This window comes from Osmerus mordax, chromosome 24 (genome assembly GCF_038355195.1).
Source record: "Osmerus mordax isolate fOsmMor3 chromosome 24, fOsmMor3.pri, whole genome shotgun sequence".
Classification (NCBI taxonomy): domain Eukaryota; kingdom Metazoa; phylum Chordata; class Actinopteri; order Osmeriformes; family Osmeridae; genus Osmerus; species Osmerus mordax.
This window is the reverse complement of record NC_090073.1, coordinates 7,417,078-7,443,886: the sequence shown is the minus strand read 5'-3', so window position 1 is coordinate 7,443,886 and position 26,809 is coordinate 7,417,078. Positions and strand designations below refer to the sequence as shown.

Sequence of the window (26,809 nt, the reverse complement as noted above, 5' to 3'; positions counted from 1 at the left end):
ATGAAGGGAGAGCAGGAAATGATCCAGTGCTGATCGAGGACGCGGCGCTCGGAGTGATCGTGTATGAGCAGCTGGAGGAGGAGAGAGGGATCCTGAGCGGGCCACGGGAGATATGACAAAGGGCCCGTGGGGGAGGGGCGGAGCGCCCCCCCCCCCCGTGCGGACATGGGCTGAAGAGTTCAAGGCCTCAGAATAAGTGTAACTGTAGATTCTTGGTTTTCTCCATTACTGTGATGTTAAGATGACCAACAGACGCACACACACACAAACGGAGTGACGTTAATACAGGCATGTTTGCTGAAAAGCCGGCACTTGGTAGACCTCTGGAGGACAGACTTGCATAACGTATATGTCAAAGATGTGCAAGACTGACATAATACATGGAGTGAGATTGTACATGGATATACCCCAAAAAACAACAACATAGTTTTGTGATTTCAGCAATGTTGGTTACAGAATAGAAAATCAAAGGACCACATAAAACATAGGACACGATTAATGACAATACAAATCAAAACGGCTAAAATATCTCCTCACAATTCATTACATGTGCAACATAATCCAGCATCTGATTATAACCCTACATAAATTACCAAAATATGACAGCACTGCCGAGAGTTTAAATGCCATTATTATACCTATAAAGATGAAATGAAACCTTGGAAAAATCATTCACTCATAAAAAAAAAATGGTCTCCTTACAGATGTCCCAGTACAGCAGGCTTGACTGGTGCTCCTGGTGAAGGTAGCTAACTGACAGAGTACAGAAATGGTTGTCACAGTAACAGGACGCACCATAGCTGGGGGTAGGAAAGGAAGTGGAGCCGTTGCCGATGGAGAACAGGAAGGAATGGTGGAGGGAAGGAGGAAGGAAGGCAAAGAAACACCCCGAGGAGGCCCCTAGTGTAGCTCTCCATCAGTAAGAATGCGCTCTCATAGGAAAACTCTAACTGAGGTAGGCGAGAAAAAAAACAAGAAAAAAACCAAACCACCATCTCTACCCCCCCCCCCCCTTCCCCATAATGTCTGTGCATGACTATAACATGAGTATAACAGGGTCCAGCACGGAGATAACTGAGATTGATCTAAACCTCCTTATTCTAACCGCAGCGGGAGAGTGCTTCGACCGCGAGCTTCCGATCGAGTCACAGTCAAGTCAGTCGAGGATGGAATGAGCGAGTTCCATGCAGCCCTGCAGCCCAGCCTAAGCGCTGGGTGCAGCATGCAGCGTGCCAACTCTACCATAGTGCTCCGTGTTAACGGCTCCAACACGCCCCCTCCCAGCCCCTCCAGATCACTGCCCTCCTGCTCAGGGCTTGTCCTGCGGGGCCTTGAGGTGGAAGGGCGCCGAGACGAAGGGATCCACGGCAGCGTTCACCTCAGAGGCCCACGAGTGCAGGGGCCCCAGGAGAGCCGAGCCCAGGGAGGCCTGCCTGTTCACACCGGAGGTGCCCCTGTGGGCCGACACAGGCTGCTGCTGGGGGGGCACGGGGCCCTCAAAGTGCCTGGAATACTTGGCCAGGGCCTGGGGTCGGAACGGCTGGGAAGCCACCTGGTCCAGGAGGGCTTGTTCAGGGTGGACCATGGCTGGGTATGCGTGCTTTGGCTGGGCGGGCTGCCCGACGACCCCCGCCGCCTCCTTCCTCTTCCCGAAGGGGGCCTGGAGGAAGACGTCGGGATGGGGGTGGACCACGGACGGGGGGCGGACGAAGGGGGCATTGGCAAACACGTCGCCGGCTTCTCCTTGCCCGATACGAAAGGGGGCTTTGGAGAACACGTCGGGCGGGGCCTCTGACCCCAGGGAGGTCTGCTTGGGGGGGCCGGGGCCAGGCTGGTGGGAGGGGGTGGAGGGTAGAGGCTGAGGCAAGGGCGCCTGAGACGGCTGGGGGGGGGAAGTCGGGAACGTCCTCCTCCTCCTCCGAATCGAGCAGGAGGGGCTGGGAGCCGCTGCAGTCTGGGGCCCCTGCAGAGTGGTTCTCCACGGCCCCTCTCACCTGCTCCTCGGCTCCCTCCTCCTCCTCATCCTCCTCCTCCTCGTCTTCGTCACTGGAGTGGACACAGCCCTGGGTCGCTCCGAGGCAGTCTTCCGGAAGTTCCGCCTCAGGGGCCTCGCTCAGCACAGCGTAGCCGTTGCTCTCCCCGGCTGGCTCTGAAGGGGAACACAAGACAGGAGAGACGCCACTTTAGACACGACGAAGACAGCTCAGGAATCAGCAACCAGTTCACAGGAAACGGCTTGAAAAACAACAGGTCGAAGGTCCTTCGGTATGACAGTGGAACCAAAACGACGCCAAAGACGACACAAATCGTTGCTCCACGCCAGAAAACACCACTGAAGCGACGCGAGCAGCTAAATGGATCGACAGCGACAAGCCAGCACAGCACGAATCCTTTCAAAACAACACGACTGCTCTCTACAACACAGCTGAAACACCACACACAGCAACAGACAGAACGACAGAATTTGAACGCTACAACATTAAATGACCTAATTCTCCCCCCCCCCCCCAAATACAGTTCTGGAGACTTGCAACACCGTCAGAACCAGACTCCCTCCAACCCACATGAAAACAACTCCTTATGAACGGTTTCTAAGGGGAGCAACAGAGTCCATTAGAGTCGCTCTTGTCGTGTATGTTCTTGTAAGAACAGAGGAACCTATGGAGGAGTGAAGGGGGGTGTGGAATACGGAGTGAGAGAACATTCTGGAACTCCGGCAGAGTTAAGAGGTCGACAGTCAAGACAGACAGTCACAGACAGGTAGACAGGCAGCCAGACACACAGACAGACAGTCGCACACAGACAGACAGAGTCGCACACACACGGACAGGAGCAGAAACAGGGCCAGTCTTACCTTAGCCGTGCTGGTAGCAGGAGTTATCTGGAGGCTCCAGACAGAGAGGGGTTAGTGGCAGCGACAGCAGCCCAGCCAGACGACAACACGGCAGGGGAGGATGCAAGTGAGGGGGGGGGGGGGGGAGCTGGGGCTGTGAGCTACCCAACCTGACAGCGCCACCCGACCTACACCAGTGAACCCTACCACTACAGAGAGGCGTTCGTGCCCTGGAAGGTGTTGTGAGGCAAGGTGGAACCAGGGACCGGAAAGAGCTTCCCTCAGGAGGTGACATGAAAAAGACCCACGGAGACCACAGAGCGATTCACATATACATGTTTATTTCACTTCCCTTTCGTTTGGACTCCATTTCTCGTCTCTGGTCCATAAAAATAGAAGGTACACACAAGATAATAGCTCTCGACTCAAACAGATTCGATGCAGTCAAATGGATTCGACGTGCGAGCGTCTTCTCCCAGTCAACACACGAGGACGTCGGTTTCACAGCAACACAAGTCAAACTCTACGGGCAAGGCTACAGGACTCTACGAAATACAGCACTGTGGTGTCTAAGGATCGTGTTAAGCATTACTGCAGAATTGCATAGGTTAGCCACACTAAAACCTGCAAACAACAGAACTGGACGTGAACTGGGGTCAGAAAACAACAGGGGGGAAAAATATATACATTTGATTTTAAACTTCCAACCCACACAATCTTTACAATCGGTAGAATGTGCAGGTCAATGTCTTGGTATTGAACTAACCTTTTACACAATGTAGGGGAAGGGTAAAACTATAGACTTATTTCAAAGAACAAAAGGAGAAGAAACTTTAACTTAAAGCATATCCTATCGCAGATGTAACATTTCAATAGAAATGTATCTTAAGTCAAATCTCTTTTTGATATGCGGCGTTTTTCACAAAGCGAATCAAGCAGGGGGACCTTCCCACGCCTCAGGTGAGTGGAGACAGTCCTGTTTGGCTCTCTCTCCATGCCGTGACATCGACTAGGGCGTGGCCAGTCAACAACTACTTTGGTTCAGTTTTTCAGCAATTGATAAACCCGCATAAACATGTTCTACATTTACATTTAGTCATGTTCTGCTTGTGTAATTGATGGTATAACGGTAGCCAAGATGAGGATGTGCTCTGCCAGTGTTAGCCAATCATGGAGGAACAGAAAAGAGACAACAAAGATATCAGGAAGACAGCTTCCGTCATGAGCCCTGTTGTCAGGAGGGGGGTGGGGGGGGGGTGGGAGGGGGTTTAAAGGTCGCAAAGCAGAGGAAAAAAACTACGCAAATTCAACCACAAACAGGACCAAACCGGTTCATAAAAAGGCAAGGGAACAAGCACAGAGTTGACCTTGGAGCCCTGTGAGGAGAGACTGACACAATTGGCTGCTTCGCTACGCTCGAAACAACAAGGAAGGTACTGTCCTTCACACGACATGAGAGATCGACATTAGAATGTGGACCGTGGATCGTTGCACTCTTAAATACAGCTTCATAAAGAATACACAGAAATAATACAGAAAATAAAACATTTCTTTGACTAGAATATTTCCTTATGGATTCTCATTATATGTCATATCGATACTCACTTCATACATTCATTCTATAATATCAAGTCACATTTACTCATAGCATGATATATGTCTTCTTTTTGGAATTTTTAAATATCAAACACGTTGGGTCTACTATCACTACTAAGTCTAAGGACAGAGACAGTGTTTTTCTATGTACATGGTTCTCCATATTTAAGTGGAACAAGGGACCCCTTGAGGTCTATGATAGGTCCAAGCAACACCGACATGTGGGTGGGTATGGAGGATGGCTGGGCAGGACAGGGGAATGAATGTAACGTGGAGGACGTGAGGGAGAATGTGCAACACGGGCATATCAAACTAGAGAACGCACGGATGATTCGAGGATCCCGTCTGGATCAGAAAGGTCCAAATCCTAAACGTACACACGAGTTCTCCTTCTACGGGATCTGTAGTCCAGCATAGTTCAAGATCAATGCACAGCACCGATCACCTGTCTGGTGACCTAAAACAAGCGCACCTCTGCACTCTGCTCTGCTGGCCAAGCCCCACGTCAAGCCCCCAGGCAGTGCCAGCCTCAATTCCCTACGCAAGGCCTATCAGCAGTGGTAGCACGCTGTCTAGCAGACCAGCTCAACCCTCTGCCCATCGCACAGCTTCGCGAGAATACCGTGATCGAATTAGTCACCGACAAACGAGGTCCTGCAGAGGACTGCTACGACAGGAGAAAAGATTGATTCCCCCCCCCACCCCCACCCAGAAAGAGGGTTGTAGTACACTTGGATAGCTTCATAGATTGAACAGATATGACCGCCGTAGTGACGCCCGGTGCACATGCGACTGATGCGTGGAGAGGAATGTTTGGGACATGCCTGGAGTGAAGGAGGGAGGGAGCACAGATCCACATCAGTTGGATAAATCCCGGCAAAAGCCCAAGAATGACAGCTCGGCATTGTGGGGCTGTGTCCTGTACAAGGGAGCTCTGAATATAGCTGTAGGCCAAAGCTGCATCGTAGCCTACAGGGACAAAGCCACTAGGGGGGGGGGGGGGGGAGATGCATCAAGATACCCAGGAGATATAATAGCCAACAGCACAAAACTGCTTATTATATAGTCAGATCCATGACACAGCGGACTTAACTGGGGGGAGGGGGGGGGGGGGGGGGGGGACGACATAACAGCGGGATGGAGAGATGGAGACAGATGGAGGAGAGCATGAGGAGGAGGACGGGTGCAGGCAGCCAGGGGCAGCAGCCGGGGGGGGACGGTGGGCGTGCCACGAGGGGGGGGGGGGGGGGGGGCGATGGGCGTGACAGCCACATGGGACTGGGGAATGTCTGCAGCCAGTCTGAAGCGTCTGAGACCAGCGCAGCAGGTAGAGCAGGGGATGATGATGATGCTGGAGGAGGAGGGGGGGGGCAAGGAGGCACACGAGACAAAAACAACAGGCTCCTCACAGGGTTCACCTTATTCGGTGCTTCATATACACACAGTGCCTCACAAGCCAGCCTCCCCCTCTTCCTCCTCTAGCTGGGAGCGATTGCACGGTGCCCCTTGACCCCCCCCCCCCCCCCCCCACCCACCCACACACAAAACACACACCCGCCCCCCGCCCCCCCTAGAGGTCGATGAGCTGGTCCACCAGCAGGAGGGAGCGGGCCAAGGTGGGGATGCTGGACTCTGAGCTGCTGCTGTTGTTGCGCGAGTGACCACCTGAAACGTGCCAGAAACAGAGATGGAGACAGAGAGAGAGGGAAAGAGAGAGAGAGACAGAGAGAAAGAGACAGAGCCATAGAGAGACAGAGCCAGAGAGAGAGAGAGAGAGCGAGAGACAGACAGAGAGAGAGAGAGACAGAGAGAGAGAGAGACAGAGAGAGGGAACAGGGCAATGAAGACAGGAAGCAGGGGAATGATAGGAGGGTGGATGTAAAAAAGAAAAGAAAAAGTGGGAGTAAGAACGAAAAACAGGATAGGTAGAGCCGGATTAGAAAGATGAGAGAATCGACGCGAGGGACATGAAAGGATGAAGCGGGGGAAAGAGAGATGAACGAGGGAGAGAGGGCAGGAAGAGAAGAAGACAGAGACAGGTCGTAAGCTGAGGTTATCCACATGCAGCTGCAGCATTTCAGGGCGAGTCTGGAGGATGTTAATGTCCTGGCCTCAGTCACTCAAAAGCACTCATCTTCTAAGCCTCCGCTACATCTGAACAACCACATGTCTGGAGAGCTGCAGATTACTTCGACAGGAACACTCTGTGCCAGATCTTTGCAATAGAAACAGTAGAAGCACTGACAACGTGGTGCAGGGGGAGTTGAGAGGGGGACCACAGGAAATGAGAGCATGCCGTCGGCATGACGACACCTGATGCCCCCAGAAGTGCACATCCAGGCTTTTTTTTAAAACAAGCTCCTCTCACTAGGCCCCTCAGCACAGGACCAGTGAGTGACGGGCTAAAGCTGACAGGATGAAGCCTCTGAGTCATTCATGTGTCGAAGCAGCGAGGGTGGAGCAGGGCTGACCTACGGGCCCTGGAGCAGGATGCTGTGTGGCCCTAGCAGAGGCCTGGGGTGTTCCCCCCACCCCCGCCCTCCCCCCACCCCCGCCCTCCCCCCACCCCCGCCCTCCCCCCCACCCCCGCCCTCCCCCCACCCCCACCCCACCCCCACCCTCCCCCCACCCCCACCCTCCCCCCCTGGTCTGAGGCTGACCGCCCGGCCTTACCTTGACTGGTGCTTTTAGAGGTGAGCACGGGGATGGGGTCGAACTCGTCCTCGGGGCCCTTCTCCCCGCAGGTGAGGATAGCAGAGTCTGCAGTGGAGGAAGAGGAGAGGGAGGAGGGGGTGATGGGAAGGGGGGGGGGGGGGGGGGGGTTAGCGAAGCCTGGAAACGAAGAGTGAGAGAAAAGGGTAGAGAGACCTAGAGAGAGAGAGGGCTGGAAAGCCAGACGGAGAGAGAGAGGACTAGAGATGCAGAGGGAGAGAGAGAGGACTAGAGATGCAGAGGGAGAGAGAGAGGACTAGAGATGCAGAGGGAGAGAGAGAGGACTAGAGATGCAGAGGGAGAGAGAGAGGACTAGAGATGCAGAGGCAGAGAGAGAGGACTAGAGATGCAGAGGGAGAGAGAGAGGACTAGAGATGCAGAGGCAGAGAGAGAGGACTAGAGATGCAGAGGGAGAGAGAGAGGACTAGAGATGCAGAGGGAGAGAGAGAGGACTAGAGATGCAGAGGGAGAGAGAGAGGACTAGAGATGCAGAGGGAGAGACGCGCACCCTTACCGAGAGCTGGCTGGCCAGGGTTCAGAGATATGGAGGCTAGCTCGTCCAGACAGGAGCCAGGAGGGGCGGAGGAGGCTGGGGCGGACCCAGGGGTGGGGGGGTGAGGCAGCAGAGAACAGCCCAGGAGAGAGGCCTCGCCAACCAGAGGGTCTGGGGGAGGAGCAGGGGGGAGCAGCAGGCCAAGCCACAGGGGGGAGAGAGGGAGGAGGACAGGAAGGAAGAGAGAATGTTAGTCACCCCTTCTAACCTCAAGATTAAGTTTGGAGCAAAGAGCGTCCTACAAGCAGACAAAAACAGAGAAGTCCTGATAGAGAGAGATGGAACTGGTTCTGACCAAGCAACGATGGTTTGGCGCCCTCTAGTGGACAAGGTGGGGACACCGTTTTGAAAGGTTGAATAAAATACGTTTCATCTATGCACCAGTCTCTTACACTGAGAACACAGGGGGAACAGATTTCCCTGGAGGCCGGAGGAAAGTGGTTCCCCCATGTATATTACAATCTGGCCATTTAAAAAGCAATCCAGTGATGCTGGTGATGTATGTTTACATTTACATTTAGTCATTTAGCAGACGCTCTTATCCAGAGCGACTTACAGTAAGTACAGGGACATTCCCCCGGGGCAAGTAGGGTGTGAAGTGCCTTGCCCAAGGACACAACGTCAGTTGGCATGACTGGGAAATGAACTGGCAACCTTCGGATTACTAGCCCGACTCCCTCACCGCTCAGCCACCTGACTCCCTCATTCCCGTATGTTACTATGATCATCATGTATAACAAGTTTCACCTATACATCAGTATTTTACACTGAGAAGAGAGAGACTGTGAGGCACCTCAAACAAACATGGCCACAACAGCACGGTACAGCACTCTCAACAGAGGTGCTTCCTACTTTGTGGTTTGGGGAACTAAAGGCCGAGTGGTTAAGTTGTGGATCCCATTACTGTCAGCAGAGAGGAGGCACTCTCCCCTGTTGGCTGGTCCAGGGGCCTCACCTGTCAGGCTGGCTGAGGAGGGCTCTGGCTGGGCTGGCAGTCTCTGGGTCTGGGGGGCATCCAGGCCTGCGATCAGGGAGTCCACGCTCATCTCTGCTTTTCCTGCTGGGGGAAGATGAGCAGGGAGAGATGCTGGGTTAAGGGAAGGTGGAGCAGGGTTGGGAGTGAACAGAGAGACAGAGAGAGAGAGAGGAGAGCTGGACTGTAGAAAGCCTGAACTCTCTCTCTAACACAACCTGGGCTTCAGCACACTGACTGGTTAGAGGTGAGAGAAGCATCTCTCCCATGAAAGCGAGAGGACAGACTGAGGGCAGAGGAGAGGGAAGTAGAGGAGGGCACAGGAGAGGAGGACAAGAGGAGAGGAAGGGAGAGGAGGAACAGGGAGAGGAAGGGAGAGGAGGAACAGGGAGAGGAAGGGAGAGGAGGAACAGGGAGAGGAAGGGAGAGGAGGAACAGGGAGAGGAAGGGAGAGGAGGAACAGGGAGAGGAAGGGAGAGGAGGAACAGGGAGAGGAGGACAAGAGGAGAGAAGAACAGAAGAGAGGAAGAAGGGACAAAGAGGAACGAGGGAGAGAAGAGAGGAAGAAAGGGGGCTAGAGGAGGAGGTTACCATGGCAAGGCCCCTCTGCAGAGCTACTGAAGGGGTCATTCAGGGGTAAGAGGTCAGGGAGCAGCAGAGAGGTCTCTGGGGACTTGAGCCCCTCGATCAGCTTCTCTGCGAGCCATGGAAGAGACGGAGGAGGGCAGGAACGGAGGGATGACAAGAAGAGAGAAAGGCACAGAGAGATGGAACAAGAGTTAAACTAGCGGAGCAAAGAGAAAGAAAAGGATATAACAATAAGGAATTTTAAGGAGAAAGGAGTAAGGCTAACTAGATATGACATATCTAGGGTTACTATATCTAAGGAGGTAGCAGATGTTAGTGTTGTTGACATCAGTTTAGTGTTTTTGTTTGGGTTCATAGTGAGGCCATGGGCTCAGCAAGGGTCTAGGAGGTCGGTTACAGTGTCAAGAACGCCATGCTTGAGAAAACATCGCATCTCAAGTTAATTCAAGGCCGACGGCGTAGCCATAGAAACACCCCATGCCTCAGAGCAAGGTCCCCCCCCCCCCCCCCCCACCATCACGCTATAACAACACACACGGTGCAGGAGACACACACGATCCCGTTAATAACACGACTCTCCAGCTCTTCCATCCAGACCCTCATGGCCGCCGTCTCGCTACTGCTGAGACGACACACCCAGAGGGACTCTTGAGGGCGTGTCCCCCCGGCAGGGGGGAGTTCTATAGGTCGTGCCGACCCAACAATGACAGGCAGGCGCAACAGGACACCTGCCAGTGTGTGTGTGTGTGTGTGTGTGTGTGTGTGTGTGTGTGTGTGTGTGTGTGTGTGTGTGTGTGTGTGTGTGTGTGTGTGTGGGTGTGTGTGTGGGTGTGTGTGGGTGTGTGTGGGTGTGTGGGTGTGGGTGGATGCAACACTGGCATAAGCATTAGTACACCCGAACAGGTTTGGGCATGAGGTGGGTGCATGCGTGTGAGTGACGTCCTCTTCATTCGGCACGTCTGCCTGGTCGCCTGGCCTACTCATACTTACAGGGGCATGGGGCGAGGGCCTGTAGCAGGGAGGGGGGGGGGGAGGGAGCGTGGGGGGGCGGGCGGGCGGGCCTCAGAACATGACACAGCAGATGTGACTCTTAGCCCCCTTAACTAGAGGAGAGAGGTGACAGGTCACAGGTCAACGCTGATAAAACGATTCGTCGTCGACAAACCGAAGCGCTCCGTCGACGGGCCACATCCAGGGGCATGCTGGGGATGACCCGACGGGAGGTCATAGGACGACCCAGCCCGTCGAGCTGGGTGTCTATTCTATTCTTATCAGGAGCTGCTTCATTCTCCTGAGGACTTGTGTGCCCCGCTCTCTCCTGTGAGCTACCACTGCTGTAGGGCAGAGCTGTGAGTTCTCTCTGTACCCAGGAGACCACACTGTGAGGAGGAGAGAGAGAGGGGGAGAGAAAGAGAGAGAGAGATCGGAAAGACAACCAGACTGTGTGCATGTGTGTGTGTGTGTGTGTGTGTGTGTGTGTGTGGAGGGGGTGATAGAGAGGGTGAGAGACAGAATGTGACAAAGAACAAAAGGGAGTGTCAAAGAGAGAGATATAGAGCACTGCAAGGTTGGTAGAGAACAAGAGAGAGAGCGGGGTAGAGAAAGAGAGACAGAGAGTGAGAGAGAGTGAGAGAGAGAGAGTGAGAGAGAGAGAGTGAGAGAGATCTAGGAGCACTGGGAGGATTAACCCCACCCAGCTTACATAAGAGCTGAAACACATGATCTCCTGCAGTTCGGTCTCCAGCGCCTCTCCACTCCCCACTGACAGAAGAAGACTGAGAGACACAGGAAATGAAGTCGCACACTTCCTCCTGACTCAGAGCTTAGAGGTCTGCTGCTGATTTGCTCCCTGTTCTCAGTAGCGGAGATGGTCATAACAAGATAACCTTCCGAGGTCAAGAAAATCCAATTAACAAATGAGAGTTTGTCCTTGAGGTAACCAGGCGACAGTAAACACACAAGCGGGAGATGGCTGAGCTGGGCTGCTCATCCACAGGAGCCCCTGTGAGTAAGCAAGCCAGCTCGCTATACAGGAAGAGAGAGAGGTCCATAACAAAGGCCTGTAACCTTCCAGCATTACCACTCCAGCACTGGGCCGCGTTGTCGAAGCGCAACAGCAACAGTTCAAACCCCCAGGACCAGGTGTGTGTTCGGGAGAGGTGTGATGGTGTGTGTGTGTATGAACGCTGCTGAGATGAGGGGGTGGAGGTGGTGTGGGTGGGTGGGTGGGTGGAGGTGGTGTGGGTGGGTGGAGGTGGTGTGGGTGGGTGGAGGTGGGGTGTGGGTGGAGGTGGGGTGGAGGTGGTGTGGGTGGAGGTGGTGTGTGGGTGGGTGGAGGTGGTGTGGGTGGAGGTGGTATGGGTGGGTGGGGTTTACCTGGAGTGCTAGAGAGGGACAGGGCGTTAAAGGGATCAGGGACACTCAACAGCGCTGAGCCGGCATCCAAACCCAGGATGTCAGCAGTTCTCTCAGCTGAACACACAGGGAGAGAGACAGAGGGAGAGAGACAGTGACAGAGGGAGAGGGAGAGGAGCGAGGGATGGCAGAGGAAAAGGGAGGAGGAGGAGGGGAGGACATGAAGTTAAGGGTCGACTTGAGATGAGGTTGAGCAGGGCAAACTGACTCAGACATTCTGAGCTCAGAATCAAGCCCAACAATCGAATCAAGCAGACGTCATCCTGTGATGGATGAGAGGAAAAGAAAACAGACGTCATCCTTCGACGGAAGACAGAGTAGCTAACAGCTAATGGAGTCACCGGGGACAGAGGGGGGGGGGGGGGGGGGTACTGAAGAGGTTCCTGTCTGCCGAGCAGAAGGAGAGACAGCTAGAGAGACCAGAGGAGAGAGACGTACCTGGGAATGCTTTGGCTCCCCCTGCAGCAGCGGAGGGCGGCTGCAGGCCTGGGATGAGGCTCTCACCTGGCCTGGCTGAGAGACGCAGAGCAGAGGTGAGAACGCATCCAGTGTGTATTAAACCTGGTGTGTGTACGTGTTTATTCACAGGTGTGTGTATGTGTGTGTGCGCAGAGCGGCAGGTCGTACTCTCGGCCAGCTTCGCAAAGTCCTTGTTCAGCAGCTCCTCCGCCGTCAGTTTGGAGAAGTTGTCGTCCCCGAATGGGTTCCAGCTGGGCTGGGCGCCGGCGGGGGCGGCGGGGGTCCCCGGCTCACCCGGCTGGTACACGCTCTGCTGGGAGGAACAGGGCGAGCCCGACGGGGTCGTGCTGGCCGACCTGAACACACAGACACACGCACAGCCCTTAGGAGGGGGGGGGTAACCCAGGCCCGCTCGGACGCGGGGGACACACCAGCAGCTCAACATTCAGATGTATTCAAACGAGGGGGCTCGAACAGCCTACTGGATTATTAATAGACTGAAAGGAGTGCTTCTTCCTGGGAGTATAAAAGGCCCGTTTCTTCTCCCGTGTGGGCTCTGTGGTATGAATGGACTGTTCATGAGCCCGCTGGGCTCTCTGCGGTGGCATGAATGGGGCCGGTTGATCCCCAGGGCCCACGTGGAGGGGGAGTCCGAGGGGGGGGCTTACTTGGACTTGTTGAGGCCGGCCTCGGCCGCCGCCGCCTGCAGCAGCTGGGTGGACTTGCTGACGGGGACGCCGAACACGGCGCTGTGGGTGACGTCGCTCAGGATGCGCCGGTGCCCGCCCCGGGCGGCCATCTTGGGGGACGAGGGGGGCGTCAGGGAGCCGACCTTGTGCGCCCCGCGGCCAGGGGTCTGGGGGGGGGGAAGAGAGAGAGAGAGAGAGAGAGAGAGAAGGGGTTTAAGTGAGAGTGAGACCCTAGACCCCACGTCTTCGCGCCCGAGTGAAAAGCAAAAGACTCGGTCGAGGAGGAAGAGCGTTTATTTCGCGTTCGAAAAGCTACGACCCGACGCCCCCGGTTAAGGAAGGAAAAGAGGTGGATCGGCGGCATGCGGGTTACGATCACGATATCACCCGAGAGAGACGAGGCACTGCGTGCGGCGGAGACCCAGAGATGTCAATGATTCAGGGAAAACAGCAGCTACACCCAGTAGCCAATTGGAGACCCCACCACCGGCATTCATTATTCATGTTAAAGAGAAGTGGTTAAAAAGACAGAGGGCGGGGCTTGTTCCCGGACGACATTCCCCGTGTGCTGTGGCGACCATCGACCGTGACGTCGATCCTCTCGCCGTGTGTTTAGATGAAAGCAGAGCGAGGGTTCTGACGGACAAGCAGGGTTAGGGGAGCGAGAAGACCCTTCAAGCCTCTCCCGTCCAGGAGAGCAGAGCTGGAGGTCGACGGAGGGTGAGGGGTTACCATGGCGTCAGGGTCATCTGCAGGGCCGGGGGCTGGAGGGCTGGGGGTGGCGGGCTGGGCTGGAGGGAGCGCCGCGGGGTCGGGGGTCACCACGGCAGGGATGGCTGGCTGATGCTGCACGGGAGCAGCTGGAACCAGAGGCTTAGCCCTGGGCTGGCCTGGTGCAGAGGGCTGGCCTGGTGCAGAGGGCTGGCCTGGTGCAGAGGGCTGGCCTGGTGCAGAGGGCTGGCCTGGTGCAGAGGGCTGGCCTGGAGCAGAGGGCTGGCCTGGTGCAGAGGGCTGGCCTGGTGCAGAGGGCTGGCCTGGTGCAGAGGGCTGGCCTGGTGCAGAGGGCTGGCCTGGTGCAGAGGGCTGGCCTGGTGCAGAGGGCTGGCCTGGAGCAGAGGGCTGGAGGGTGGGAGCGGGGCACTGCGGCTGCTGCTGCTGCTGTTGTTGTTGGTAGAGATTCTGCACCAGTGGATGCTGCTCGGCGATAGTGGAGTCAGAGGAAACACAGGCGATGTTGAGAAGCTCCACTACCCTCCTGTCTGCCCCAGTTAGAGCAGATGCATGACTGTACGAGTAGAGCACGGGTCTGGGGACCGGCCCAGATGTAAGTACCATACTCCTCTCCCTCTCCCTCCCAGTTTAACTACGGCTAAAGCTAAATAAGGGCGGGGGGGAGAAGAGGGGAGGGAGTGAGGGAGCTGCTCAGATCTGGCTCCCTGCGCGACACGCTAAGTGTTAGCCGTTTGATTCCAAACTCAATCACAGAGCAGATCTCCGAAGGAATCCCTGGCAAGCAAACGAAGTTACGGCCTACGAGTGTAATCGAATACGAACCCCCCCCCCCCCCCCCCCCGTGACCTTTACAAGCCCTCACAACAACACATCCTGGGATAGAAAGAGTTAGGTCACAAGATAAATAAATGCACATACATTAGAATAATTACACCACATTATGTGTTCATTCAGCAGTAGCTTTTATCCAAGGAGCGGGGGAATCAAACCTGCGACCTCACAACCTGCAGTCGAATGCTCTACCACCGAGCAACACCAAGTCGACATCCACGTCGTACATTAGAAACACAGGGTTTCCCCTCACCTGCTGGTTGAGCTGGTGCTGCGGGATGAAGAAGGGAGCAGGGTGCTGCTGCATGAAGACCTGCTGGTGCTGGGGCGTGGCCTGGGGCGTGGCCTGGGGCGTGGCCTGGGCCGGCGAGGGGCCCGGCTGGCCCGCAGGGGCCTGCTGAGCTGATTGGACGCTGGCAGCGGGAAGGGCCACACCCGTACCGACACCTGTCAAATAGCGCAGGACATGGATTTGTTTGATTTAGGTGGTCATCGAATTCGAAATATTCCATGTCGTATCAATTCATAAGATCTGCTTTGATCCAAAGTCTCAAACCGAAACGATCTGGATCGTGAGCGATGATGAAACAGACAGCAGCAGATGTACCGTGCCTCTGTACGAGACAGCAGCTCTGAGACAGAAGCTCTGAGACAGATGGGTGCCTGAGGGCTAATTATCGCTCTATTAAAAGCCTTGTACGGGTGATCCACAGTGATCCCCTGGGAGGATTTACGAGGCTGTGGTCTGTCAGCCAGCAGATCAATATGTCCCAACGTGACGCAGGACGTACCTCGGATGAGAGGGAGATAGTTAGGGATGGGGGGTGGGTCAAGGGAGGGGTGCTCGTACCCATGGTCGACGGGCCCCCTGCCGCCACGGCGGGCCTCTTGCGGGGGGTGAGGGCAGCCTGGATGGGCAGGATGCCGATGGGCTGGGCCTGGCCCGCCTTGGGGCGCTGGCGCGGGGCTATGGAGGTCTCCAGGGTGGGCACGGGGTCTGTAAGCCTGGAGGAGGGGCAGGAAGGGGACAGTCGTGGTCGTCACACGGGCGCGGGGGACACTCGTCGAGGGCGTGACGGCAGGTGGGTGGGTGGACGCTCACCTGGCTTTGCTCTGGCTCTGGCTCTTCTTGGCCACCGCTTCGCTGGCTCTGATTGGCTCGGGGAGTTTGGCGGGAACGGAGGAGATCTACGGAGACGAGAGAAGAGGCGCTCAGACGCGACGCGGCAGAGAGCCAATCGATTCGCCAGCGTTGGGTTGCAGCCGCAGAGAAGCGGGGATGGCTCCTTTCCCTTTAAACACAGCCGCTGGATCTACGCTTTCTATAAATGGCCTGGAATGTGCACTTTGATGCTGCTCTCTGTCGGAAAAGTGCTGAGTCAGGAGACTGAGAGCAGAGATTTCCCCTGTCAGTACGCTTCAAAGAGCCGGAGGAGAGTGCAGGCTGCCAACTGGCAGAGGCCGACAGGCTTAGACCCTCTCAGCCGCTGCCCTTTAATGATGGACTTAAATATCAGTTCGGAATCCGACTATAAATCACAACATCTGGGTATAGAAAATACAGTCTGTAAGGGTCCACTGTACTAAAAGTAAGCACTGAAAGACTTTGGTAAAGTCAAAGATCTCTTGCTCGTTTGGCTAGAAGATGCTGCCAGTTAGTCCTGATCAGCGGAGAGACGTACTCACATGAACGTTCTGGACGGGACAGTCTCTCCTGGCCAGCTTAAAGGCAAAGTACGACACTTGGTAGATATCCGGACGCATGTCTGGGTCAGGCTCCAGCATGTATCCTGGGAGGGAGGGGGGTATATTGTAGCAGGAAATGTAGTATCATGTCATGTATTCATTTGGCAGACATTTGTATCCAAAGCAACGTATAGGGTATATAGTATGTGAATCCTTTGATTTGCTGTCAAAATGCTCTAACCACTGAGCTATACCTAAACACACACTGCAAAAACGCAGTGTAAGTGCGAAAGTATTAGTTATGAGCTTGCTTATGCTTAAAACATGTACATTTGGCTGCCATTGCAATGGGTGACTTTCAATTGATAAGAGTTCCTAAAAGAATGTTTCATTTCCTTAAATTAAGTCAAAGGGTCAGCCCTCGATAAGCCATTTATACTAGAAGTCCAACGAGATTCCAAATCTCAAAACAAGATGGCCCCCCTCAGATGGTCAGTGGGTGGATGGCAGGGCTGAAGGCTACTCACGGATGAGGCAGTGCATGTCGTGGGAGTAGCGGGAGTTGTCGGGGATTGTGAAGCTGCCGTCGCAGATAGCCACCTGGCTCTCCCCGAAGGGCAACGTGAAGTAGCACAGCTTGTAGAGCAGGCAGCCCATGGCCTGCGTACACACACACACACACACACACACCACGAGTGTCAGGTGGAGAGCACACAGACAGCCCTACAGGGAACATTTAGCCGAGCTGAAGCAAGGGAACACAACAGGTGGGCAGCAACGTGACACTGCTGACGGCTAGCGTACAGGGGTCTGTCGACGACCAACTGGTTCTCGACCCCCATGTCCTTTCTTTCGTCACCACGGCTTCTTTCTTTTTTTCCACAAATGAACTTGTTCAAAAGTTTGACCGATATTTGGGGTCTGGAACATTTGGAGAGTTTAACTGGTCAATAAAGGACCCCCTTTACGCGAAAATAAATACACTGCTGACTCACCCATATGTCAGCCTTTGTAGTGATGACCTTGCCTCCGTAAAGGTTGACCATCTCAGGAGAGCGGTACGACAGTGTGGTGTACCTACACACAGCAGGGAAGCATTCATCACCTCTTCACTACAGTTTGGTTTAGTTCAATAATCCAGTAGCAAAGTGACACAGACATAGTCATTTAGTCATTTAGCAGACGCTCTTATCCAGAGCGACTTACAGTAAGTACAGGGACATTCCCCCCGAGGCAAATAGGGTGAAGTGCCTTGCCCAAGGACACAATGTAATTTTCAATGGCCAGGAATCGAACCGGTAACCTTCTGATTACTAGCCCGATTCCCTAACCGCTCAGCCATCTGACCCGCTTCCACTCCCTAACTGTCTGCATGAGCTGGGCTTCAGCTCAACCCGCTGGAGGCGGGGCCGGGCCGGTAACCACTCACTTCTTGATCTCTTCCTCCACCACGGGCACACCCTCTGTCTGGGGGTTCTGGAAGCGGTTGGTGGCGCTGCCAAAGTCACACAGGACGTAGTGGCCCCGGTCGTGGAGCAGGATGTTCTCCACCTACACACACACACAGGTAGGTCAGGTCAGGTGACAAGACGAGAATGCTAGTCCTCCCCCTACATAAACTACGGTCTTAAAAGCAAATAAATACAACAAAAGGTATGGTTCACCATCACCTCTCATGTCATCAAAAATGAATCATATCTATATTTACGTATATCGTTGACCATAACATGTAATGTATCTTATGTTTGGAAAGCCCTAGTCCAGCCGGTGCTTGATGACAGGGAGACAGACTGAGACGTGTCGGGGACAGCAAGACGTGTCGGGGATAGCGAGACGTGTCTGGGAAAGCGAGACGTGTCTGGGACAGCGAGACGTGTCGGGGACAGCGAGACGTGTCTGGGACAGCGAGACGTGTCGGGCACAGCGAGACGTGTCGGGCACAGCGAGACGTGTCGGGGACAGCGTGTGAATCGGAGGAGGTGGTGAGGGCTGTGCGGCGGCTCCACGTGCCTTCAGGTCGCGGTGGATGATTGGCGTCTTGCACTGGTGGAGACGAGCCAATGCCTCACAGGTGTCACAGAAGATCTGCAGCACCTCGGCCTCCGTGAAGCCAGTCTGCAACCTCTGGTTCATCAGGTTCACCACCTGTCCTCCTGCGCGCGCGCACACACACACACACACACACACACACACACACACACACACACACACACACACAGATAAGTGAACCGACATCCTAGGCTTCTGTACGTTTAATGACTATATATAATATGATTTAAATACAATTTTACTTTTATCTTTTATCTCTTTTCATGCAGTAGCCTACATTACGCAGAATACAAGGTAGCATGTGCACCAACATTCCCCTGACAGCAGCAGGCTGAGAGAGACAGGCTGAGTGAGACAGGCTGAGAGACACAGGCTGAGAGACACAGGCTGAGAGAGACAGGCTGAGAGAGACAGGCTGAGTGAGACAGGCTGAGAGACACAGGCTGAGAGACACAGGCTGAGAGAGACAGGCTGAGAGAGACAGGCTGAGAGAGACAGGCTGAGTGAGACAGGCTGAGTGAGACAGGCTGAGAGAGACAGGCTGAGTGAGACAAGCTGAGAGAGACAGGCTGAGTGAGACAGGCTGAGTGAGACAGGCTGAGAGAGACAGGCTGAGTGAGACAAGCTGAGAGAGACAAGCTGAGAGAGACAAGCTGAGAGAGACAGGCTGAGAGAGACAGGCTGAGTGAGACAGGCTGAGAGAGACAGGCTGAGTGAGACAAGCTGAGAGAGACAGGCTGAGAGAGACAGGCTGAGTGAGACAGGCTGAGAGAGACAGGCTGAGTGAGACAAGCTGAGAGAGACAAGCTGAGAGAGACAGGCTGAGAGAGACAAGCTGAGAGAGACAAGCTGAGAGAGACAGGCTGAGAGAGACAAGCTGAGAGAGACAAGCTGAGTGAGACAGGCTGAGAGAGACAAGCTGAGAGAGACAAGCTGAGTGAGACAGGCTGAGAGAGACAGGCTGAGAGAGACAAGCTGAGTGAGACAGGCTGAGAGAGACAGAGAGGAGGAGGGTTCACCTCTGCAGAAGTCCATGAGGATGAGAACCTCCCAGACATCTCCTGCCCCCACGGCAGTGATGCTGGAATCCAGGAACCCCACGATGTTCTTGTGGCCCACCAGGTCCCTCTGTACAAGCGCACACACACACACACGCACACACACAAATTATGGGGGGGTCAGATGGGCTGAGTGGTTAGGGAATCGGGCTTTTAATCAGAAGGTTGCAGAACGTGCCAAATGACGTTGTGTCCTTGGGCAAGGCACTTCACCCTACTTGCCTCGGGGGGAATGTCCCTGTACTTTCTGTAAGTCGCTCTGGATAAGAGCGTCTGCTAAATGACTAAATGTAAATTAGCCATCTACAGAACGGAGGCACCATTTAGTGAGTGGCTGACATTTTAAGTAGTACAGTGTGTTACAGTTCTGCTCATCACCTATGCTCTATGGGCCTATATTCAAAGGGCTGCAAGGAATAATGATAATGATGACAACCATGTCATTCTAATAGCTTCCCCGCTCTGCCCTTCTGGGTGTGGTGGAAGGAACTGGTTTGTTATAGCTCAGCCACAAGACAGGAAACTGAGTTGGCAGAACACACTCAAAAGGGCTTTCACTGTGCAGGGAGGTGAATGACTCAATACCAACCCCTGTGCTCTCTTTATCTTACTTTATAGCTGACAGTCGCCACCACCCAGTAATAATACTGTTTTTACGGCCTTTTCTAAAGTACAGCAAAACATCTCGGCTTCAGAGCACACCAGTATCAGGGGCCAGGAGTGGTCTGCTGAAGAGGGGCGGGGCGATGAGGTGACTGGGGGGGGGGGGGGGGGGGGGGTTGTGAGGACAGGAGGGCGGGGTGGGTGATGAGGGGGGAGGGGGGTGCGGGGGGGGGAAAGGACGCCGCACGCGCCCCTCACCTGGATCTGGATCTCCAGCTTGCAGATCTGCAGGTCGTGTTCGTTGTTGACGTACATCCTCTTGAGGGCGCAGCGCACGCCCTGGTGAGTCCTCACCAGGAAGACAATAGCGAAGCCTCCTGCAGAGACACACGGAGGGGGAGAGAGGGTGAGAGAGTGGCACCCGTCTCCTGCAGAGACACACGGAGGGGGAGAGAGGGTGAGAGAGTGGCACCCGTCTCCTGCAGAGACACACGGAGGGGGAGAGAGGGTGAGAGAGTGGCACCCGTCTCCTGCAGAGACACACGGAGGGGGAGAGAGTGACACCCGTCTCCTGCAGAGACACACGGAGGGGGAGAGAGGGTGAGAGAGTGGCACCCGTCTCCTGCAGAGACACACGGAGGGGGAGAGAGAGTGAGAGAGTGGCACCCGTCTCCTGCAGAGACACACGGAGGGGGAGAGAGAGTGAGAGAGTGGCACCCGTCTCCTGCAGAGACACACGGAGGGGGAGAGAGAGTGAGAGAGTGGCACCCGTCTCCTGCAGAGACACACGGAGGGGGAGAGAGAGTGAGAGAGTGGCACCCGTCTCCTGCAGAGACACACGGAGGGGGAGAGAGAGTGAGAGAGTGGCACCCGTCTCCTGCAGAGACACACGGAGGGGGAGAGAGAGTGAGAGAGTGGCACCCGTCTCCTGCAGAGACACACGGAGGGGGAGAGAGAGTGAGAGAGTGGCACCCGTCTCCTGCAGAGACACACGGAGGGAGAGAGGGTGAGAGAGTGGCACCCGTCTCCTGCAGAGACACACGGAGGGAGAGAGGGTGAAACCGGAGGTGTGGCGAATCGAAAGCTCACGAACAACACGCACCAACAGACCGCACAGTTGTCTGCTATCAGCCAGGAAGCCTTGGGGCAAGCTTCCCATGGCCTTGTGTTGACCTTGACAGACGCAGCGACTGTGACAAGGGTTAATCTGCTCAGTCATGCGGAAGACCGTAATATCCACCTCCACTAGAATGGTGTGACTCTCAGGTTCAGGGTTTTTAAGTACCTGAGTAGACAACCAGGTCCTTAACAAACACCCCAACATCAAAACGGCCAGTTCAAACACACACGGGGGCTAGCGTAGTCTCTCTGGCATGGGTGTCAGAGGACAATGTTTATAATGAATAGAGAAAAACTAAGATAACATACAGCCAACAGATTTTGTTATTCTAGGCAGGCAGAGCCAGAGACTATCACAGATATTGTGAGAATACAGCATGTGAATGATTCATAGCAGAGAATATGTGCTGGAATACTAATGCAAAAAGCAAATCTACTGATTGTGATTAACAGCAACGGACGAGAAAAACCCAGACTTCCTCTAGTCAGGAGGAGAGCATCTCTCTGCTCCCAGTCCATTTGATACAGTCTTCTAAGGTCTGACCACCAGCACACAGTTCTGGCAGCGTGCCCGTGCTTACACACACACACAAAAACATGCACGCATACACACACACCTACACACAAACCAAATGACTGAACACAAGTGTGTGTGTGTGTGTGTGTGTGGAGGCAAAGCTAAAGGAAGTGAGTTCCGTAAAAATGTGTTTCAAGCTGCGATAAGAGGGGCTTAAAATAGCACCGTGTGAGTCAGCAGTGCTGAGGGGCAAACTGCAGGTAGCGGAGCAGCAGACAGTCTGAGAAAGAGCGGCCAGCGCTCGGCCGTGACAAACACACACACGCAGCGCTGACACAACCAGTCGACCACTTCCTGGTGTGTTTCTAACCCCCACGTCCCTCACCGCTAAGCTGCTTACACAGGCACACCAAACCAGCGCAAACTGTGGATGTGTCAAACCAACATCCTGGATGCCATCCAGCCGCAAAGCAGCTCAAGAACATACTCTGATTTCCCGTGGTTCTGGCCCCGGCTGTTCAGAGGATCTTAAGTCGTGTACGTGGTTCTTCTTCGGGCTGGCCACTCAACAGAGGTGTGACTACATCTCTGGACATGGTCGATGGTTGACACACTGTAGCCTAACGACACTGATTCAGAGGGGGGTGGGGGGGGGGGATTACAATCACAGAGCCACACATTTCATTTCACATGCAGGTGCACACATCCACCCAGCACACACTAGCTGCTGGGACCCCCAGGCTTGACTCCTGTGGTGCCGCAGAGACCATTTCTGCCCCGGCAGCACCGTCATTCAGTCACGTTAGAGAGCAGCATTGAAGCGGGAACTGCATGTGGCCTGCTGTAAATCTGCACCCAGATACTGAACGGCGCCCAGGGCTCTATAGACACACCGCAGACCCGAAGAGGAGATTCGTTTTTTTGCTTTCCTTGTCCTCCTCTCCTTTGGGGTGTTCGCAGTCTGTGGGTGAACCCCTGTTCTATCGCTCGCAGACGAACACACACACACACACACACACCTTACCAAGGCTGTTTACACAGAGATAGTTATTTCAGTATGTGGTGTGCTTGAGGGCCATGCCCTGGGCTGAGTCATCCAGCTAGCATCCCTAAGCCGAGCTCCACGTGACCCGTCGCTTTGAGGTTTGATCGGGTGCCTCGTCACCGCAAAGCCCCCGGAAGAGCTGTCGAATCAGGGTGAAGGAATGACGCTCAACGGGAGGCGGCGGCCAATAGGAAGCCATCTCCAAAGGAGAGCGGGTGAGGCGAGGAATGGGCCGCGTCGAAGGATGAACTTCTTCGCTTCCTGGTGTTTTATCGGGGCACTCCTCCCGTGGTGCTCTCTACAACTGACGTGGGACTACCATGCCCTTCCTGTCTCGCATCTAATCTCAGGAGCCTGAATGTAATTAGGAGGATTAGCGAGCTTCTGGAGCAACGTGCGGCACTGCACTCCCAGCAGACAGCACCCAACAACAACAAGACATCTACAAATAGTCCTGCAGCCCCATAGCTGACATCCTGGATAATACCCCAGTCAAGCGCACACACGCACACACACACACACACACTTCCAGCTTACGCATTGCAGCAAGAAATGCAGAGGACACTAGTAGACATGTAAGCTGTGTCATCACTGTAATTAATCGTGCATAACAGAGCGATCCTATAAATAAACGCATGGCTGCTGCTACTACGTTGTTTACAGTAGGGGTCAGTCCACGATCCGCCCTGTGCTAGTAACACCAGAGAACGACACAGTGTATGCAGTGGCAGTTTTAATGTATGACTTTAGGCACTAGCTGGCTGATACCAGTTTCTGAATAGGGAAATTTTCAAACAGCCGGTCGAAAATGGGACTCTTGTATGTGTCCCAGCATGCCTCGGTGCTTACATTAGCTTGTGGCATGGCAGCTGGCTGGTTTCCTCGACGACAATGCCACCCATGCAGACCGCTGAAGAGGGCAAGTTCACACTGGAGATGGCTTGTGTTACGAGGAATCACTTTAAACAGGGAAGCAGTTAACTAGACATCATTTTTTACGGTCTAGAGAACGACTCTGAAAATGACTCCCATTATCACATTAACGTGATTCAAATAGCCTACTCATTTAAAGCGATCGTTTTCCTTCTTCCAACATCTGAACCATGAGGCTAACTACAGAATGGAGATATCAGATAGCAGGGCCAGGGGAACAGACTACACAATTCCTTGAAGAACATTCCAACTGTAACTTCTGTGAAATGTGTGATTTCCAATCCGAGACAAAGGCAGTTTGTGGGAAATCTGGTAGACTATAAGGATGTTCTCCTGAGTTTGAACTTGATTGGTTGGAACTACATTGTCTACCAAACTGTTCTCCAATGCAGCTTTTACGGTTTGGGCCACACCTGGAGGGCGTTTCTGACCGTACTGCATTCTAGCCTCCAGAGAAAGGTGTGCCCCCATGGGAAAGTGACTTAGTAAATGATCCCTTGTCGCTTTTAAGACGGCTTGTCGACGACTGGAGGTGATGGTAGTCAGGCAGTCAAAGCAACATGGTGGGGTGGACCAACAGATGGTGCCCATCCAAACCACTAATTAATAAATCACGCTCCTGCCATCCATTATTTAGCAACAGGCCCTCTCAACTGACAGAGCCAGAGTAGCATTGAGACCAAACTAGTGTGTGCACGTTTGGCGCCCACACAGAAACAAGGGCAGAGACAAGACAAGGCAGTCCTGTGGTATAAGTAGCCTACAGTTTACAGAAATTATAGACTGCATCTGGAAAATTACTGTAAAATATCAAATGTTCTTACAGATATTGTGAGATTTAGGCCCTACCCTTTATTCCTTCACTCTCTCAGTAAACGAACTGCTGTGACTAAGCATGCGTCTCGGTATAAGCTTTAGAAATTCGTATCGGTTGCTTGTGCCTTGTCCCACCCAGGGTTGATGTATGACGGCTAGATATTTGAGATGCCAATGGGGAGACGGCTAGTCTTGTGAATAGACTCACTGAACAACAGAGATATTTGACACACCATTCATATGTGTCAAAGGAAAACCGACACCTTTGGGAAGAAGATTTCACAGACAGTTTTGGAATTCCCATAATTCCTTATTAGTGTAGTGGTCGGCATGCAATGCCTGTTGTTGAATTATGCCACCATGATGTCAACTGCAGCTGTCTGAAGAAGTTCATGCTGAAGCAGTTGCTGACCCTGCTTGTTAAGTTTAATAGCATAACTTATGAATGCATAAAACAGAGAGAAATAAAATGAAGCCAACTACTTGCTTCACACCAAGTGGTAACCGGGCACTTCACACTGCTAGTAATTTCTTACCTGACATGTATAAAGAAATACGGGGGCCTGCTGACTTTTAGTAGATGTTTGTTAACCATTAATAGTTATGTCTATATATCTCACCTTCAGCAACTGTTTCCTCAACGGTGACTTGATACCGTCCAATGGTGAAAACCCGTCCAATGAAGCTGCCACAACTAGATCCACCGCCTCCGCCACCCGCTCCAGAACCAGGCCCAGAACTTACAAGTTCCCGGCGTGAATCGAAAAATTTCTTCATTGTAGTGATGTTAGCTTTCCAATATTGTAATCGAAACTGTCACCAATAATTCCTGGGAGCTGTTTAACAGATAGCCTAGCTATAACTAGAGTTTAGGATTAGCCAGCGATTGAATGAGCAAAGCCTGGCTAACGTAACGTTAGCAATTTAGGCTAACAACATTGGCTGGCTAACAAGACAGCTAACTAAGCCTTAATTTAAACCAATAGGTTTCTGGCGACCCACGAGTCCCGACGGATTTGTTGTTAAGAAATGTTAAAAGCAAAGAACCTTTCTTAGCAAATGACAATGTGTCCATATGAGGTCGCCGTTCCTTTGACAGGCAGTGCGATGGGGAAACTATCCAGACAAACTGGGTTGGCTAAACTAGCACCGCTCCGTCTGGCTAACTGACAACCATCACCGGTCTAGATTAATAATGTTAAAAGTTGCACTATTTGATAGTACAAATTTCAAGTGCTAGCTAGCTAATCAGCTAGCTAGCACTAGCCACCAATGATTTGACTGTCATAACTAGATACAAGTACTTATGTCTGGTGATCGGCAGGACTTAGTCAACGTCAGTTAGCTACGCTGGCTTGCTCTCTACTAGCTCAGACAGTCGTAGCGTTATCTGTCATGGAGAAATACTAGAGCTAGGTAGGCTAGCGAGCTGTGGATTTTTAGGTAGCAATGGCTAAGTTAGCTTGATCATCCAATTCTCCAGTAGAAAGCGTAGAGAGAGTAGCGTTGTTGTCATCCGTTTTCCTTGCCGATTACAACTCTCAATTTAACTACCTGGCTGGCTAACTTATTGTGATCTCTTTCTCCGATTTTGACGTGTAATTACTCGCTAGCTAGCCACTTTACATTTCTTGCAAGCTAGATCTAGCTATCGTGTACTTCCTTTCCCCATTCACAGGTACTTAGCTTCCTAGCTACATGGCACATAGAACGCAACATCAGCGAAATTCATTTTGGCTGTCCTGTCCAGCCGGCGGTGCAGCATGTAGTAGTATTTGGTATAAATAATATCCTCTTATTTTACCAATTAATCGCGGTTCTTGCAGATCTGTTAAATGCTTGTTATATGCAAGCCATTTTTTTTTGTCTTTTGCAGTTTTTTCAGTCTGAGAAACCTGAGACCTGATCTATAAACTCATCCTCAGATGCATCACTTTCCATTGAACATTGTTCATTTATTGACTCTCATTTCATTTTTTACTAGTCAACCCTCACTTATCAGTGTCCAACATACAATTCATCTTTAATCTAAATTGATATTCTATTTGATATTCCTTATTAATTTAGACTGGACCTAATTTATACTATTAGTTAGTTCTTACACTGGCCATATCCAAGTTCTATTCATTTCAACCATGAAAATGTATGACTCAGAGCCATGGCTCAGGTATGACTCGTTCGTTTACAATTATCTTGTCCTCACGAGGTCGCTGTTTCATTACAAAACAAATGGGTCACCCTGAACGATTCCTTCGGAAACTCGACTCAGTTTAAAGTTATACCAGGCAGTGCAGTAGCTGAATGTAGGGTACTAGACGTGCAAAGCTTTAAGCTACTGCTATAATGATGTTCTGGGAGGTGTCGTTAAATCCTGGATCCCAGGTATATGTCCCTCAGCCCAATTCCATTGACAACGTTTGTATCAAAGGTAGTATTGCTATGTAGTTACCTGCTACATGTAACCTTAATGAAAAGTGTTACCAAAATGTTTTTTTTATGAATATGCAGCACCCCTAGCAAAAAAACCTTTGGTAACAGACATTCCTTGGCTAAGATTGTATGCAACATTACTCTATGTATATGTGCAGACCATATGATTATT

General features: G+C 52.9%; 1 protein-coding gene across 1 annotated transcript; it reads right to left on the bottom strand.

Annotated features, from left to right (window-relative positions):
• Positions 1 to 158: 158 nt before the first annotated feature.
• Positions 159 to 25,107, bottom strand: LOC136932803 (AP2-associated protein kinase 1-like). Its single transcript, XM_067228069.1, is given in 22 exon segments — positions 159 to 1,892; positions 1,894 to 2,149; positions 7,103 to 7,189; positions 7,656 to 7,805; positions 8,650 to 8,754; positions 9,259 to 9,363; positions 11,632 to 11,727; positions 12,109 to 12,183; positions 12,298 to 12,485; positions 12,798 to 12,985; positions 13,551 to 14,012; positions 14,635 to 14,828; positions 15,232 to 15,386; positions 15,484 to 15,569; positions 16,068 to 16,171; positions 16,595 to 16,727; positions 17,063 to 17,144; positions 17,497 to 17,618; positions 18,078 to 18,220; positions 19,136 to 19,244; positions 20,036 to 20,154; positions 24,828 to 25,107. Coding segments are annotated over 22 exon segments (3,699 nt in total). The 5' UTR covers positions 24,985 to 25,107; the 3' UTR covers positions 159 to 1,309.
• Positions 25,108 to 26,809: the final 1,702 nt, after the last annotated feature.